Consider the following 13628-nt stretch of genomic DNA (forward strand, 5'->3'; position numbering starts at 1 on the left):
TGGGGCAGCTGCCCTGAGCCAGGATCCAGCCCGCTGCAGGCTGTGGGCCCTACCAGGTCACGTGTCCAGCTTGTGCTGTTGGCCTCAGTGGCCTCGAGTTAAGATTGTGGATGGTTTTGTGCAGACCTAGTTCAGTTGCAAAAAATGAAAAGCATCACTCAGAGTGTTGATCGGGCCCTCTTGTCTCTGGGCCTTAGCAGTTCGCACTAGGACTGTTGCTGAGACAGATGGTTAGGACCTGGGTCCTGACAGCTTCCGTAAGACAGCTCTCCGGAAGCACACTCGGTCCTAGAGACCTGCTTGCATCTGAGGGACCCTGGTATAGACTGAGATGGTAGTGATTGTTGTTTATAAATTATGCACAGAGCCTTTTTAAATTTGAGGCTAGTTGAATTTTTTTTTCCTTTTTGTCTCACATATAAAAACCTTCCCAAGCTCACAGCTGTCTCATTTCTGCAGGTGGGTGACACATCATTTGATTTGCCAGAAGCGAATGTTCTCATTCAGATTTCCTCTCATGGTGGCTCCCGGCGGCAGGAGGCCCAGAGGCTAGGGCGAGTGCTCCGAGCGAAAAAAGGTACCTGCCCCGGGGCTCTCTTTTCCACCACTTCTGTCCGGTGCCTGTGTGATTGTGAGGGTGGGCTTGTGCTCCTGGGTTAGGTGGACTCTACAAGGGGGTGGGGTGGAGGGGGTTCCAAAGCAAGGACCCAGGCTCCTTGGCATTATTATTTCCATCTGGATGTTTTCCATGGCAGCTGTCTGGAACTCATAGTCTGAGCTGAGTGCTTATGTTCATGGAAAAGGGACCTGGGAAGCAGTGCCGAACGGTGTGGTTGTAGAGGGAGAAAGCAGCGCTTTGGCCCCCAGTGGATGTATCGGAGCTGGAAGGTGCCCTCTGAACCTCGAGTTAAGAGTAAGGGGAGAGCTTGGCAGGAGCAGCCACGGTGGTTACCTCACTCCTAACCTGTGAAGAATGGTCCCCCGAGTGGCAGCTAATAGAAGCTTAGCAAATGAGGAAGCAAGAGGCATGGAGTTTCTGCTTGTTAATTGCAGTAAAGAGGCCTAGACCCCCATCATGGGCAGAGTAGAGACCAGTATTGCTGGCGTCCTCCAGCACCCTCCTAGGGCCATGTGGGTCCTACAGGAATGACCCAGGCCCTGTCCTCAAGGGAGTCACTCATCTCAGGAACAGCTTGGACTGTTAGGGTTTTTGAAAATGATAAGATTGATGAGCATTTGAGTATATTTAGGAAGCAGCTAACTGACTGTGATTACAACGGAGACAGGGCAAGCTGTAGGAATAGCAAACGTGGGCTTGGGCCCCAGACCAGCTGTGTGACCTTGGATAAGTGATTTGCCCCTCTCAGCAAAGCAAATCGGTTTCTCATCCAAAGCAGGACTGACGATCCTTATCGTTCAGGGCTATTAGGAGGAATGAGGCTACAGTACAGAATCCAGTAGTTGTTGTTGTTTAGTTACTGAGCGGTGTCTGACTCTTTTGTAACCCCATGGACTGTAGCCCTCCAGGCTCCTCTGTCTGGGGGATTTCCCAGGCAAGAATACTGGAGTGGATTGCCATTTCCTTCTCCAGGGGATCTTCCTGACCCAAGGATCGAACCAATCTCCTATATTGCAGGTGGATTCTTTACTGCTGAGCCACCAGGGAGCCCCCCAGAATGTAGTAGACTCTTGGATAAATCTGACTAATATATGTGAAAATGACTCTTTATTTACTCGTTACTCTTCATCACACAGAAACAAATCTAATTTGAACAGCTCTTTGATTTTGTTTTTTAAAGTACTGTTTGACTCATTATACAAAGCTAGTATTGCCCTGATATCAAAACTAGAAAAGTTCACTACAGAAAAGAAAAGGACAGGCCAAATATCCTATGAATACAGATGTAAAAATCCTCAAAAAAAGACCAGCAAACCAAATTCAGCCCCATGTTAAAAGGATCATTCACCATGATCAAGTGGGATTTGTCCCAGGGATGCAAACATACACAAGACACACAAATCAATAAATGTGACACCTCACACTGATAGAATTAAGGGAGAAAATTCATATGATCGTTTCAGTAGATGGAGAAGAAGCGTTTGAAAAAATTCAACATCTGTGTGTAATAAAAACTCTTAACAAATTAGGTATAGGAGGAACGGGTGTGCATGCTCACTCTCTCAGTCATGTCCGACTACTGGGACCCCACCGGACTGTAGTCCACTAGGCTCCTCTGTTGGTGGAATTTTCCAGGCAAGAATACTGGAGTGGGTTGCCATTTCCTCCTCCAGGGGATCTTCCCGACCCAGGGATCAAACCCATGTCTCCTGTGTCAGCCGCATTGACAGGTGGATTCTTTACTACTGAGCCAGCTGGTAATCCCATAGGAGGAAAGTACCTCAGCATAATAGAGGCTGCGTAGGATAGGCCCACGGCTGACATCATACTTAACAGTGAAAAGTTTGAAAGGTTTTCCTCTAAGATCAGAAGCAAGACAAGGACACCCACTGTCATCTGTTCATTATACTGGAAGTCCTAACCAAAGCAATTAGGTGTGAAAAAGGCATCAGAATTGAAACAGAAGAAGTAAAATTTTCTCTATTTGCATGTGACATGATTTTACAGGTAGAAAACCCTAAAAACTTTACCAAAAAACTGTTAGATATATTCAGCAAATTCAGTAAAGTTACTGGATACAAAGTTAACATTAAAAAATCAGTAGCATTTCTATACACTTATGACAAATTGTCTTTAAAAAAAAAGTAAAACTATTCCATTTACAAGAGCATCAAAAACAATAAAATATTTAGAAGTAAATTTAACCAAGGAGGTGAAAGAGCTACAAGACACTGATGAAAGAAATGGAAGAAAATACAAATAAATAGAAAGTATCCTTTGTTCATGGATTAGAAGAATTAATGTTGTTAAATCTGTATTACCCAAAGCTATCTTTAGATTGAGTGCAATCCCTATTAAGTCTTTACTGGCATTTTTAAAGAAGTAAAAATAGTAGTCCTAAAATTTATATGGTACCACAGAAGACCCTAAATAGCCAAAGTAGTTCTGAGAAAGAACAAAACAAGAGGCATCACACTTCTGATTTTAAGTTATTTAATAAAGCTTTGGCTATCCAAACAGTATGTTACTGGTATAAAAACAGATTATAGACCAGTGGAACAGAATCCAAAGCCCAGAAATAAACCCATGCAAGAGAGCTGAGAATACCCAGTGGAGTAGAAGACAGTCTCTTTAATAAATGGTGCTGGGAAAATTGGATATCCACATATAAAGAATGCAGCTCCACCCCTATCTTTCACCACTAGCAAAAGCCCGCTCAAGATGAATTAAAGACTTAAGTACAAGACTGGAAACCATGAAACTCCTAAAGGAAAACATAGGAAAAAAATGCTCCCTTGACATGGATCTTGGCACTGTTTTTTTTGACTGCCAAGTCAATAGTTGACTACATGAAACTAAAAAGCATCTTCACAGCAAAAGAAATAGGCAGCAAAATGAAAAGGCAGACTTCCCTGGTGGTCCCAGTGGTTAAGACTCTGCCTTCCAATCAGGGGCCGTGAATTTGATCCCTGCCCAGTGCTCTTGCCTGGAGAATCCCGTGGACAGAGGAGCCTGGCAGGCTACAGTCCATGGGTCGCAGGACACGACTTAGGGACTAAACTACTACTACAGGGGACTGAGGTCCTATGTGCTGTAGGCAACTAAGCCCACGGGCCACGATGGGAAGGTCCCGCATGCCACAGGGGGCTAAGGTCCTATGTGCTGTAGGCAACTAAGCCCACGGGCCACGATGGGAAGGTCCCGTGTGCCACAGGGGGCTAAGGTCCTATGTGCTGTAGGCAACTAAGCCCACGGGCCACGATGGGAAGGTCCCGCGTGCCACAGTGACGGCCCTGCACATCTCAACTAAGACCCGATGCAGCTGAATAAATAAATATTTTTTAAAAAATAATGAAAATGCAATATGTGGAATGGGAGAAAATACGTGCAACTCATTTATCTAATAAGGAGTTAATATACATATAAAGACTTCATACAACCCAACAGCAAAAAAAAAAAAAATAATTCAATTAAAAGCTGGGCAAAAGACCTGAAGAGACAGTTTTCCCAAGAAGATACACAAATAGCCAACAGGTACATGAAAAGGTGCTTATCATCACTAATTATTAGGGAAATGCAAATCAACACCATGAGATTGCTTCACACCTGTTAGAATGTTATCAAAAAGTCAGTAGTTAAGATTTGTTAATTGTCAAGGATGTAGAGGAATGGGAACCATTGTGTGCTGTTGGGAATGTAAATTGGTACAGCCGTTGTGGAAAACAGTATGAATGTCCCTTAAACAATTAAAAATAGAATTGGCGTATAATCCAGCAATTACACTTCTGGATGTATATCTGATAGAAATGAAGTCACTATGCCAAAGAGATATTTGTGCCACCATGTTAATGTCAGCATTATTTTCAATACCCAAGACATGGTGTAAATGTTCATCAGCAGATGAATGGATGAAGAAAATGTGTGCGTGCACGTGTGTGTCCATATATTGAGTTGAACAAAAAGTTCGTCCAGATTTTTCCATAAGATGTTACAGAAAAACTGGAACGAACTTTTGGGCCAACCCAATATAATAATCAGCCATAAAAAAGAAGGAAATCCTGCCATCTGTGACAACATGGATGGGCCTTGACAATGTTATGCTAGTTGGAATAAGTCAGACAGACAAATACTGTATGATCTCCCTTATATAAGGGATCTACAAAAAAACAAACTTAGAGGAAAAGATATCAGATTCGTGATCACCAGAGAATGGGGATTTGGGAGTGGGGGATTTGAAAGAATGTATTCAAAAGGTACACACTTTCAGCTAAATACGTACTGGAGATACAAAGTGCAACATGACGGCTATAGTCTCCACTGCTGTATGTTATACTTGAAGTTGTTCAAGAGTACATTCTCAAAGTTCTCATCACAAGGGAAAAGCCATTTTTTCCCTTTTTTTGTATGTGTGTTACTGTGAAATGACGGATGTGAACTAAAGTTACTGAGGTAGTCATTTTGCCATATATGTAAGTCATATCATTACGTGTCTATAGCACTATGTCAATTTTATCTCAATAAGACAAAAGAAAATATTTGTTAAAAGATAATTAGCCCTTTTCTTTGCATCTCTGCGCTCTTGGAAGACAAACAATTGAATTCAGAGGCAGTACACAAATAATTAACTTACACTGAACTGTGAAGCAAAAACATTCAGATTTTCCTGCAGGACCAGATTTTTAGGTTACCTTGTTTCTGTGATAATTCTGTTGTGTCTTTTCTCTGAGCTTTTTATTCTTTTAGTAGTTTTAGCATAATATTTTCAGAAGGGTTATCCATATTGCAGCACCTGTTAGTACCTCATTCTTATTTATTGATGAGTAATATTCCACTGTATGAACTTTTAAAATCCATTTATGGACATTTGGATTATTTCTACTTTTTGGCACATAGAATAGTGCTGTTATGAAATTCATATGCAAATTTTGTCTGGACATAAGTTTTAATTCTCCTGGGTGTATCTTGGCGTGTAATTGTTGGTCATGTAGTAACTGTATGTTTAACAGTTTAATAAACTGCCAGGCTCTTTCCCAAGTGGCTGCACCATTTCACGTTCTCAGCAGCAGTGTGTGAGGATTTCAGCTTCTCCACAGCCTTGACGACAGCTGTAATCACCCTTTTTATCCTTGCTATTCTGTGGTGTTCGGCAGTATTTTGTCATGGTTTTGACTTGCATGTCCCTGATGACTAGTGCCAGTGAGCTTTCTCCATGTGCCCACGGACGCATGAATCTTCTTTGTATATCTTCTTTGGGGAAATGTCTATTCAGATCTTTTTTCCTGAATATAACTGGTTTGTCTTTTCATTATTGAGTTGTAATAGTTTTTTTATGCCTTAGGGGCAAATCCCTTATCAGATGTATGCTTTGTAAATGTTTTTCCCAATTCTGTGAGCTGTATTTTCACTTTTTTTATGGTGTCCTTTGAAGCACCAAAGTTTTTAATTTTGTTGAAGTCATTGTGCAAAGTCAGGGCAGTGACCCCTGTGACTGCAATGCTCTCCCACTGCAGGACTTAACTTTTTTTTTTTGCCACTTTATTTTTTTTATTAACTTTATTTTTTAATTGAAGGATAATTGCTTTACAGAATTTTGTTGTTTTCCGTCAAACATCAACAAGAATCAGCCATAGCTACCCTTTTGAGCCGTGGACCCTTAGTTCCTGGAGTTCTGATGGCTCATGTCATCCTTTTTCATGCCCTCCCCCCAGGGATGGTTGCAGAGGAGTACAATGCCTTCTTTTACTCGCTGGTATCCCAGGACACACAGGAAATGGCTTACTCAACCAAGCGACAGAGGTTCTTGGTAGATCAAGGTTACAGCTTTAAGGTATGTATCCATTTTGGTCTCTGGTCAGAGTCGGACCGAGGCTTTTTTCTACCCAGCCCTCCATGAGAAGTGGGGGCCACTGTCAGCACAGCGTGGGACAGGTCTCCGGCAGGCACAGAAGTTAGGGGACTGGGGGCCCCGCCTCAGACTTCTGTTCTCCTTGCATGAACTGTGGGGAGCTTTGAAGGAAAAAGCTTGTGTAGGCTCCTCTCCTGCCTCCAACCTCTCAGAGAACAGGGCCTCTGAAGCAAGCAACATGTGGAGTCTCAGCTTGTTAACTTTTTATAGTCATCTTGCAAAAAAAAAAAAAAAAGATCCCATTTGACGTTGGTGGGAAAATGTGCTAAGCTAGCAGGGCTTGAGAAGCCAGGGAGCTGTGGCCACCACTGCTGAGTGTGAGCCCTTTGGGTTTCCTTTCTCAGGGGTCCCCGCCAGTAGCTGGGAGAGCTCTGTCCTTAGCCATCGGTGAGCCTCGGCTTCCGTGAGCCTCAAACATCAGGAGCCATCCACGAACTATAAATCTGGTGTTCTAATAACTTGGGAAACTCTGAAGCTTTGGCTGACTTTCATTGGTGAAAGCATTTGCTTGCTTTCCTCTTGACACAGATAGTAAATTTATGCCAGGATTTAGTATCCCAAAGGGTTTTTTTTGTTTTTGTTTTTGTTTTTTTTTGTGGAGGGTACTGCAAGCAGGGGACTGAAAGGGCGTTTTAGAACATACAGGTTCCCAGGTTCCTGATTTGTGGAAGCCTGTAGGCTGCCTCTCCAGCTACTTTAAATTGTATCTTTCTCAAATTGGTTTAGAGTAGAACTAATCAGGGAACTAACAGAGTTCCCTTTATCACCTTAGACAAGAGGACAGGGTTGTCCAACCCTCCTCTTTCAGTCAGAGGCAGTGACGCTTTTCAGACTTCTCATGCTGAATTCTAGTTCAGGACACTTGGCACAGTTTTTCGAAGGATTTTCACTGCAACCTTTTTATCGGTCTGTATAACATTTGTGGTGAGAACAGCACTCGTACCTTCTGATTCCCAGGGGAGTCATCAGGGTAAGAGAAGCACTGAATCAGGAAGGGCTCTGGGTTCTTGACAGGTGAGCTTGACAAAGTGCTGAGCACGTGGTGGTCTGTGTTGGCTGGAGCTGCCTTTGCGAGCCTCACCTTCAAGTCTGCCCACCGAGAGCAGCCAGGCTAGGGTTCCCAGAATCATGACCCTGGGGAGGAGGCCAGGGCAGAAGTGTCCCACATCTGTCCTCCAGATCTGTGGCCACCTGAAGGGCTTAGCCAGGTCCTTCCTTCTAGGAATTTTCTTTTAAAATTACGTGAAAATTAGAGAGGGGGGAGCAGAAAAGAAGTTCCCTTCACGTAATCAATCCTCACTTTCTGCAGGGATAAGTAGGCCTTGTAGTGAGTTATCCCCAAGGAAGTGAAAACCAGATCTCCACCCTGCTGCTATCTTTCTCTTTTAGAAAAAATATCCAATCATTTGTACATGCCCCTTCTGCTGGAAGCCCTGGGTGCCAGGCCTGGAGGTTGGATACCTTCTTAAAGGGCAACAGTCTGTGCCCTTCAGTTCTTGCTCCCTCCCTTTACCTGGTGCAAGATGGGAAAGCTACTAGAATGGTTCCTTGGAGGTTGCCAAGATCCCTGGAGATCTTCTGTAAGTGGTTATTTAGGTGCCATGTGTTGGGAGCAGATTTCCCTAGAATTTGCTGAACCTTTCCTGCCTTGCAGTCCTTGGCTGAGCTCCTTGTTGAGGTGGCTCCCGAGGCTGGGCTCTGCACTTCCAGAGAGGAGCTCTCTGTTATTAGGCAGCTTCTCTGCTGGGCCTGAGTGAGGAGGCGACCAGACCAGATGAGCCCAGGAGAAGGTGGGATCGGGCCAAGGGGGAGAAAACAAGAGGGTTCCGCTCTACAGGTGATCACCAAGCTTGCTGGCATGGAAGAGGAAGACTTGGCATTTTCAACGAAAGAGGAGCAACAGCAGCTCCTACAGAAGGTCCTGGCGGCCACTGACCTGGATGCTGAGGAGGAGGTGGTGGCAGGCGAATTTGGCTCCAAATCCAGCCAGGTGAGTGAGTAGGTGAGGCTCCAGATGTCCGTTCTCCTGAAGGACAGAGTCTTAGACACCCATACAGCTTCACAGTTCTGTGTGTGTATGTGCCTCTGTGGTTTTTTAAAAACTTGGAATACATGGGAAATTGTAGCGAAGGAAATAATAGAAATTATCCCTGTTAGCCTTTCTGTGTGTCTGTCTTATTTTACGTGTCTGAGCCCATGGTAGGTGTAGTTGTCTCCTGCGGTGCTCACGTAATAGTCAGGCGTAAGTGTTTGTTAGTATTTGGATGTTGGAGCCCAGGCTCCCGCTAGGGTGGTGGTGGCAAGGAGTGTGACGGACCTGGGGCTACCCCTCTTGGCCTTGGGTGAGTCACCTCACCCCAGCTTCCTCCTCAGTGATAACACAGCCTTCCGGCCTGTAAGACAGGACTGAGAAAGAACTGTGTTGTAGTTTCAATACATGTTTTGAAAAATTTAGAGTTCTCTGCAAGTGTTCAACTTTTCAGTAATTCTGCACATACTTACCGAATGCCTGTTGTTGCGCCAGGCAAATATAGTATGGTATAACTAATGAGAGTATCATGCTGAGGAATTCGTATCTGGCCCTTCCAAGGAGAGAAGTACTATTTGATCAGGTGCTTTTGAAACTAAGTTGGCGTTAGAGCTGCAAGGTGAGTGATAGTAGAACAAGGGAAGAAGGACGCTGTCACCGGGAGAGGTGCTGTGTGCCCTGAGACCTTCCTGTCCCAGCGCCGGCGGCTGGGGGCTGGATCTTCTCCAGGCACCCTCCATGGGTGCCCAGGGAAGCTTCTGGTTTTTGTCCGAAGGTGGTGTCAAGTCAATTCCGCTTCACAGTGGGTCACCTAAGGTCAGGCTGCAGGTGTGGCTTCAGTGCCTGTCTGCATCCTTTGCTTGTAATCTGGTGTGAGTTGTGTGCCAAGCACTGGGCCAGACCCTTCTTCACCTGTGTGATTTCCGTTCACACCACATATGTCAAGCAGATGTGGTTATCCCCATTTTACACGTGAGTTCATTGAGTTACAGACATTCAGAATTTGCCCAAGGCCATTCAGTGAGACATAGAACCAAGCCTGGGGCTTTCTGAGTTTCTACTTGATTCAAGCCTTATGGTAGGGTCTCAGGAGATTTGAAGGACTCCTGCCCTCACTGTTAAGATTCTGTTTAGAAATTGCCATGAAGAGAGGCAGTGTGGTATTACGGTTAGGTACAGGGAATCTAAGCCTGGGTTCACGTCCCATCTCTTAAAGAGTTGTGTGCTCTTGGACGAGTTACTTCATTTCTCCATGTTTGTTTCCTCTTCTGTAAAATGGGCATTAGAATGATCGTGAGGATTCAGTAAGTTACGACATGTAATAAATAAGTATAAGCTGCTTAGAATAATACTTGAGACATACTATGCAGTCAGTAAATGTTATTTTAAAAATTATAAAATCTATGAAACTCATAAATTTATAAAACTTACTATGATTATAAATGTAGAAGGGAGGGTGTTTCACCTTGGAAACTAACGGCGGGTTGGGTCCCCCTGCAGGTGTCCCGGCGCTTTGGCACGATGAGCTCCATGTCCGGGGCCGACGACACGGTGTACATGGAGTACCACTCATCGCGGAGTAAGACTTCCACTAAGCACGTGCACCCACTTTTCAAGCGCTTCAGGAAATGACGCCCACAGGGGCATGTTGCTGAAGGCTGGATGGCCAGCACCAACGCTGGAAAAGGATTTTAAATGTAGCATTTTCTTTCTACATCTATGTTCTTTCCAATAGCATTGGCCAAACCAATCTAGATTCAAGTTATCTGTTAACCATGTTGAAGAAAATGCATCAAGAGCTTGATTCTATCTTCCTGGGTCATCCAGGGTTTAAAAGTGGGAGTGGGGAGACTATATTTTTGGGAGTTTTTTTTTCAGACCACTTTTCAGAATTTTGGGGGAGTGTTCATTCTTGTATATAAAAATTTTGTAATATTTAGGTGTATTTATCTTAATGTTCTCCTGAATAAACAGAAATGGGACATTTAACCACTGTTCATTATAGATGTTCTTATGAGCCTTGCCATCAGTTATGTCTAGATGACAAACCTCCAGCAGGGCCTCAGTTGGTGGCAGGCCCAGAGGAGTAAGATGGGAAGTAAGTTCCCGTCTGCAGGAGAGACGAGAAGACTTGCCAGTTAGTGTGCTGTGTGGCCGGGGAGGCCCTGTGAGCCTGTGACGGTGGTCCAGAGCGAGGGAGGACTTTGAGCAGCTTGCAGTGCTGCCTGGCCCCTGGTCAGCTCACGTGTGTTCCCCGGGAGGTACCCACAGCTGGAGGCCCTCTAGGTCACCTGAGGGCCATCACCCCCTTTGGGATCCACAGTGCACACAGGTCCTGGTGGTTGATCTTCTCTGAGAGAATGATCTCTTATTTCTCCCTCAAGATACATTGTTGATGTTGCTGGAAGGCTGGATTCCTCTTCTAACAGCATTCCTAGAACTAGAACATTCCTCTTCTAGTACCCTTGGATCTTTTTTTAATTAATTAATTTTAATTGAAGGATAATTAGATAATTACTTTAAAATATTGTGATGGTTTTTGCCATACATCAGCATGACCCTTAGGTCTTTAATGGCTGGTTCCTTTATTCTGAAAAATGTCTCTGGGCTTTTTTCCTTATTCCTAGTATGAAAGAAAAGGTGTTCTTTCATACCATAGAAGACAGACAGGCATGCGCAAGGTCCTGAAGAGTGTGTTCCAGCGTCTTGAGGAGGCTCATTCTGTGTGACTAAGGCTTCTCAAGAGTCCTGCCTGCCCCTTGCCGCTGGGCAGCAGCGTTTCCATCTGTCAGTGCCCTCCTGGGCAGAAGACCACATTCATTTTGTCGAGAGTGCTTTTAAGCAAAAGCCACTTTCCCTGAATTCCTCTTCTCTGAGCTGACCTTTTGGGACAAACACACTGTTACAGTCTGGCCGGCAGTTGGTGCTGACCCACAGAGCCAGCTGCTTTGTCCGTTCAAACCCTGGAGATGGCCCCGGGCAGCCAGACCTTCAGGCCCTGTGAGCCAGACCTCTGCTCAAGCACGGCTGTGCAGAGGCTGCAGACCAGCCCGTCTCTCACCGCAACGGGTGGCTCCCAGCTGTCTCAGGCTGGACTTTAACCAGCATTGTTTCCAGATTCTCGTATCCTGTCCCACCTGTATGCTTGAGATGCTCAAGCAACAGCTAACACTTACATTTTCGTTTCTGTCCTTGTTGCTTACTGTTTTCGTGTTCTTTAACGTATCCATGGGTGATGTCAAGTTGTACCCAAGCTCTGTGATCCTGGAAGACAGAGACAGCATGTTAAAGAAACACCCAATCTTTTGTGTTCTGGAAAACAGCTTGCTACAAAGAACCACTTTTCCCCTTAAGTCTTGAGTCTTAAGACTCAAGGGTACTCTTCTCGTTTACCAGTGACAAGGCCAAACACAGGCCTCCCATTCTCTGCCTCATGTGACTAGCTGAATTACTTGTTCCCACTGATCAATTGGAACAAAATGCTTCTTAACCAAATGTCGGTTAAGATTCCATCCTTCCCACAGGCCCCTAAATTTTGGCCCAGCCTCAGCCTACGGCCCCTCCTGAGAACAGGCTGGACTCGGGAAAACGGTGTCTGATCTGCCACCTTACCACCCCACTGCTGTTCACCCTCTTCCTCTCCTCCTTTTTGGCGGCACTGGGTCTCTGTTGCTGAGCACAGGCTTTTCTCAAGTTAACAGTGCCTGGGGGCTTCTCTAGTAGGTGCGCATAGGCTCATTCACCCTGAGGCATGTGAGAGCTTAGTTCCCCTGTGTCGGAAGGCAGATGCCTAACGGATGGACTGCCAGGGAAGTCCCCACTCTCCTTGTTTCCTCCTTCCTGTAAAAGAAAACTTTTGTGTAACTCTTGAGATGCTTGCCGATCTTATGGTCAGTGTGTTCTCCCTGTTGAAACAGTTGTTTTCCTCTCTGCTGTCATCTTTTCGAGTAAAATCTGCCCTTGCCAAGTCTGGATCAGTTCGCACCGTGTAGCAAATTCCTGTTGATCCTCTGAACGTGAGTTAAGGTGGTGTCCCCAGGAAGCCTGACTCCCGCTCCCACCCCTGTCTCCCTGCCACTGTGTCCTCTGTGCTCTCTTCTTCCTTTTTCCTTTTTGGTTCTTACATTGGTACCCTATGTGAGTTTCATCTGTACCCCGAAATCTGATATACAGTTAGGCAGTGATGAATTGGACTCTTTTCAAAGTTTATGGACTTAAACAATAGAACAGTAACTCTACCTGCTTATACCTTGAGGGAAGTTGTAAATGAGCGATTCACGGGCCACCATTTACCCTGTTATCCCTTCCTGCTGCCTTTTCCCTGAACAAGCCCTTACACCCCACCACAGGTGGAATTTACAGGGCAACGTACCGAATCGGAGAGCTGCACGAAGAAGTACCGAATATGCTTGGGGGCCCCTGGGTCTTCCACTGAGCACCAGGAAGCACATGCACATGAAGAAGCTACTCGAGGCTGGGGAAGGAGACGCCCGGAAGGACCAGGGGAGCACATCCACGGTCTACACTGTTACTGTTCCCACCAACCCGGAAGGACCAGGGGAGCACATCACGGTCTGCACTGTTCTGTTCCCACCAACCTGGATGACGTTCCTCATCTCACAGGGCATCAGGCAGAGTATTCAACAAGGTTTTGCTTCAATATTGTGAAAGTTAGACCTAAACTCATGCTGCATGCATTCTAATAAAGTTTTGAAAACACAACCCAAAAGAATCCAACTATTTCCAAGTAACTTACCACATTCCAGAACAAAGCTACCTATTATAGTATGAAAATATCTAGCAACCAATAAGGTAAAACTTGGGCTCAGACAGTAGAATCTGCCTGCAATGTAGGAGACCTGGGTTTGATACTTGGATTGGGAAGATCCCCTGGAGAAGGAAATGGCAACCTACTCCAGTATTCTTGCCCAGGAAATCCCATGAATGGAGGAGCCCGGCAGGCTGCAGTCCATGGGATCACAAAGAGTTGGACATGACTGAGCAACTGAAAAATATATACAGTATCTGACATCCAATCAGAAATTACCGGGCAAGCAAAGAGCCAGGCAAAAAAT

At 45.1% G+C, this 13628-nt stretch overlaps 1 protein-coding gene and 1 non-coding gene across 4 annotated transcripts in view; both read left to right on the forward strand.

Moving 5' to 3' along the window:
- The window catches only part of ERCC3 (ERCC excision repair 3, TFIIH core complex helicase subunit), a 30326-nt gene extending 19784 nt beyond the window's left edge, over nt 1-10542 (forward strand). For all 3 annotated transcript variants that reach the window (XM_025000103.2, XM_015474411.3, NM_001045988.1), the window contains exons 12-15: nt 460-577; nt 6328-6446; nt 8362-8514; nt 10054-10542. In XM_025000103.2, the coding sequence (XP_024855871.1) occupies nt 460-577; nt 6328-6446; nt 8362-8514; nt 10054-10185 (522 nt within the window). In that variant the 3' untranslated portion in view covers nt 10186-10542. The remainder of the gene's footprint in view (nt 1-459; nt 578-6327; nt 6447-8361; nt 8515-10053) is intronic.
- MIR2285AA (microRNA mir-2285aa) lies at nt 4576-4637 on the forward strand. Its single transcript, NR_107840.1, has one exon. It is a non-coding gene; the product is annotated as a microRNA mir-2285aa (primary transcript).
- Nucleotides 10543-13628: the final 3086 nt, after the last annotated feature.

The sequence above is a fragment of the Bos taurus genome, chromosome 2 (assembly GCF_002263795.3).
Source record: "Bos taurus isolate L1 Dominette 01449 registration number 42190680 breed Hereford chromosome 2, ARS-UCD2.0, whole genome shotgun sequence".
Lineage (NCBI taxonomy): Eukaryota > Metazoa > Chordata > Mammalia > Artiodactyla > Bovidae > Bos > Bos taurus.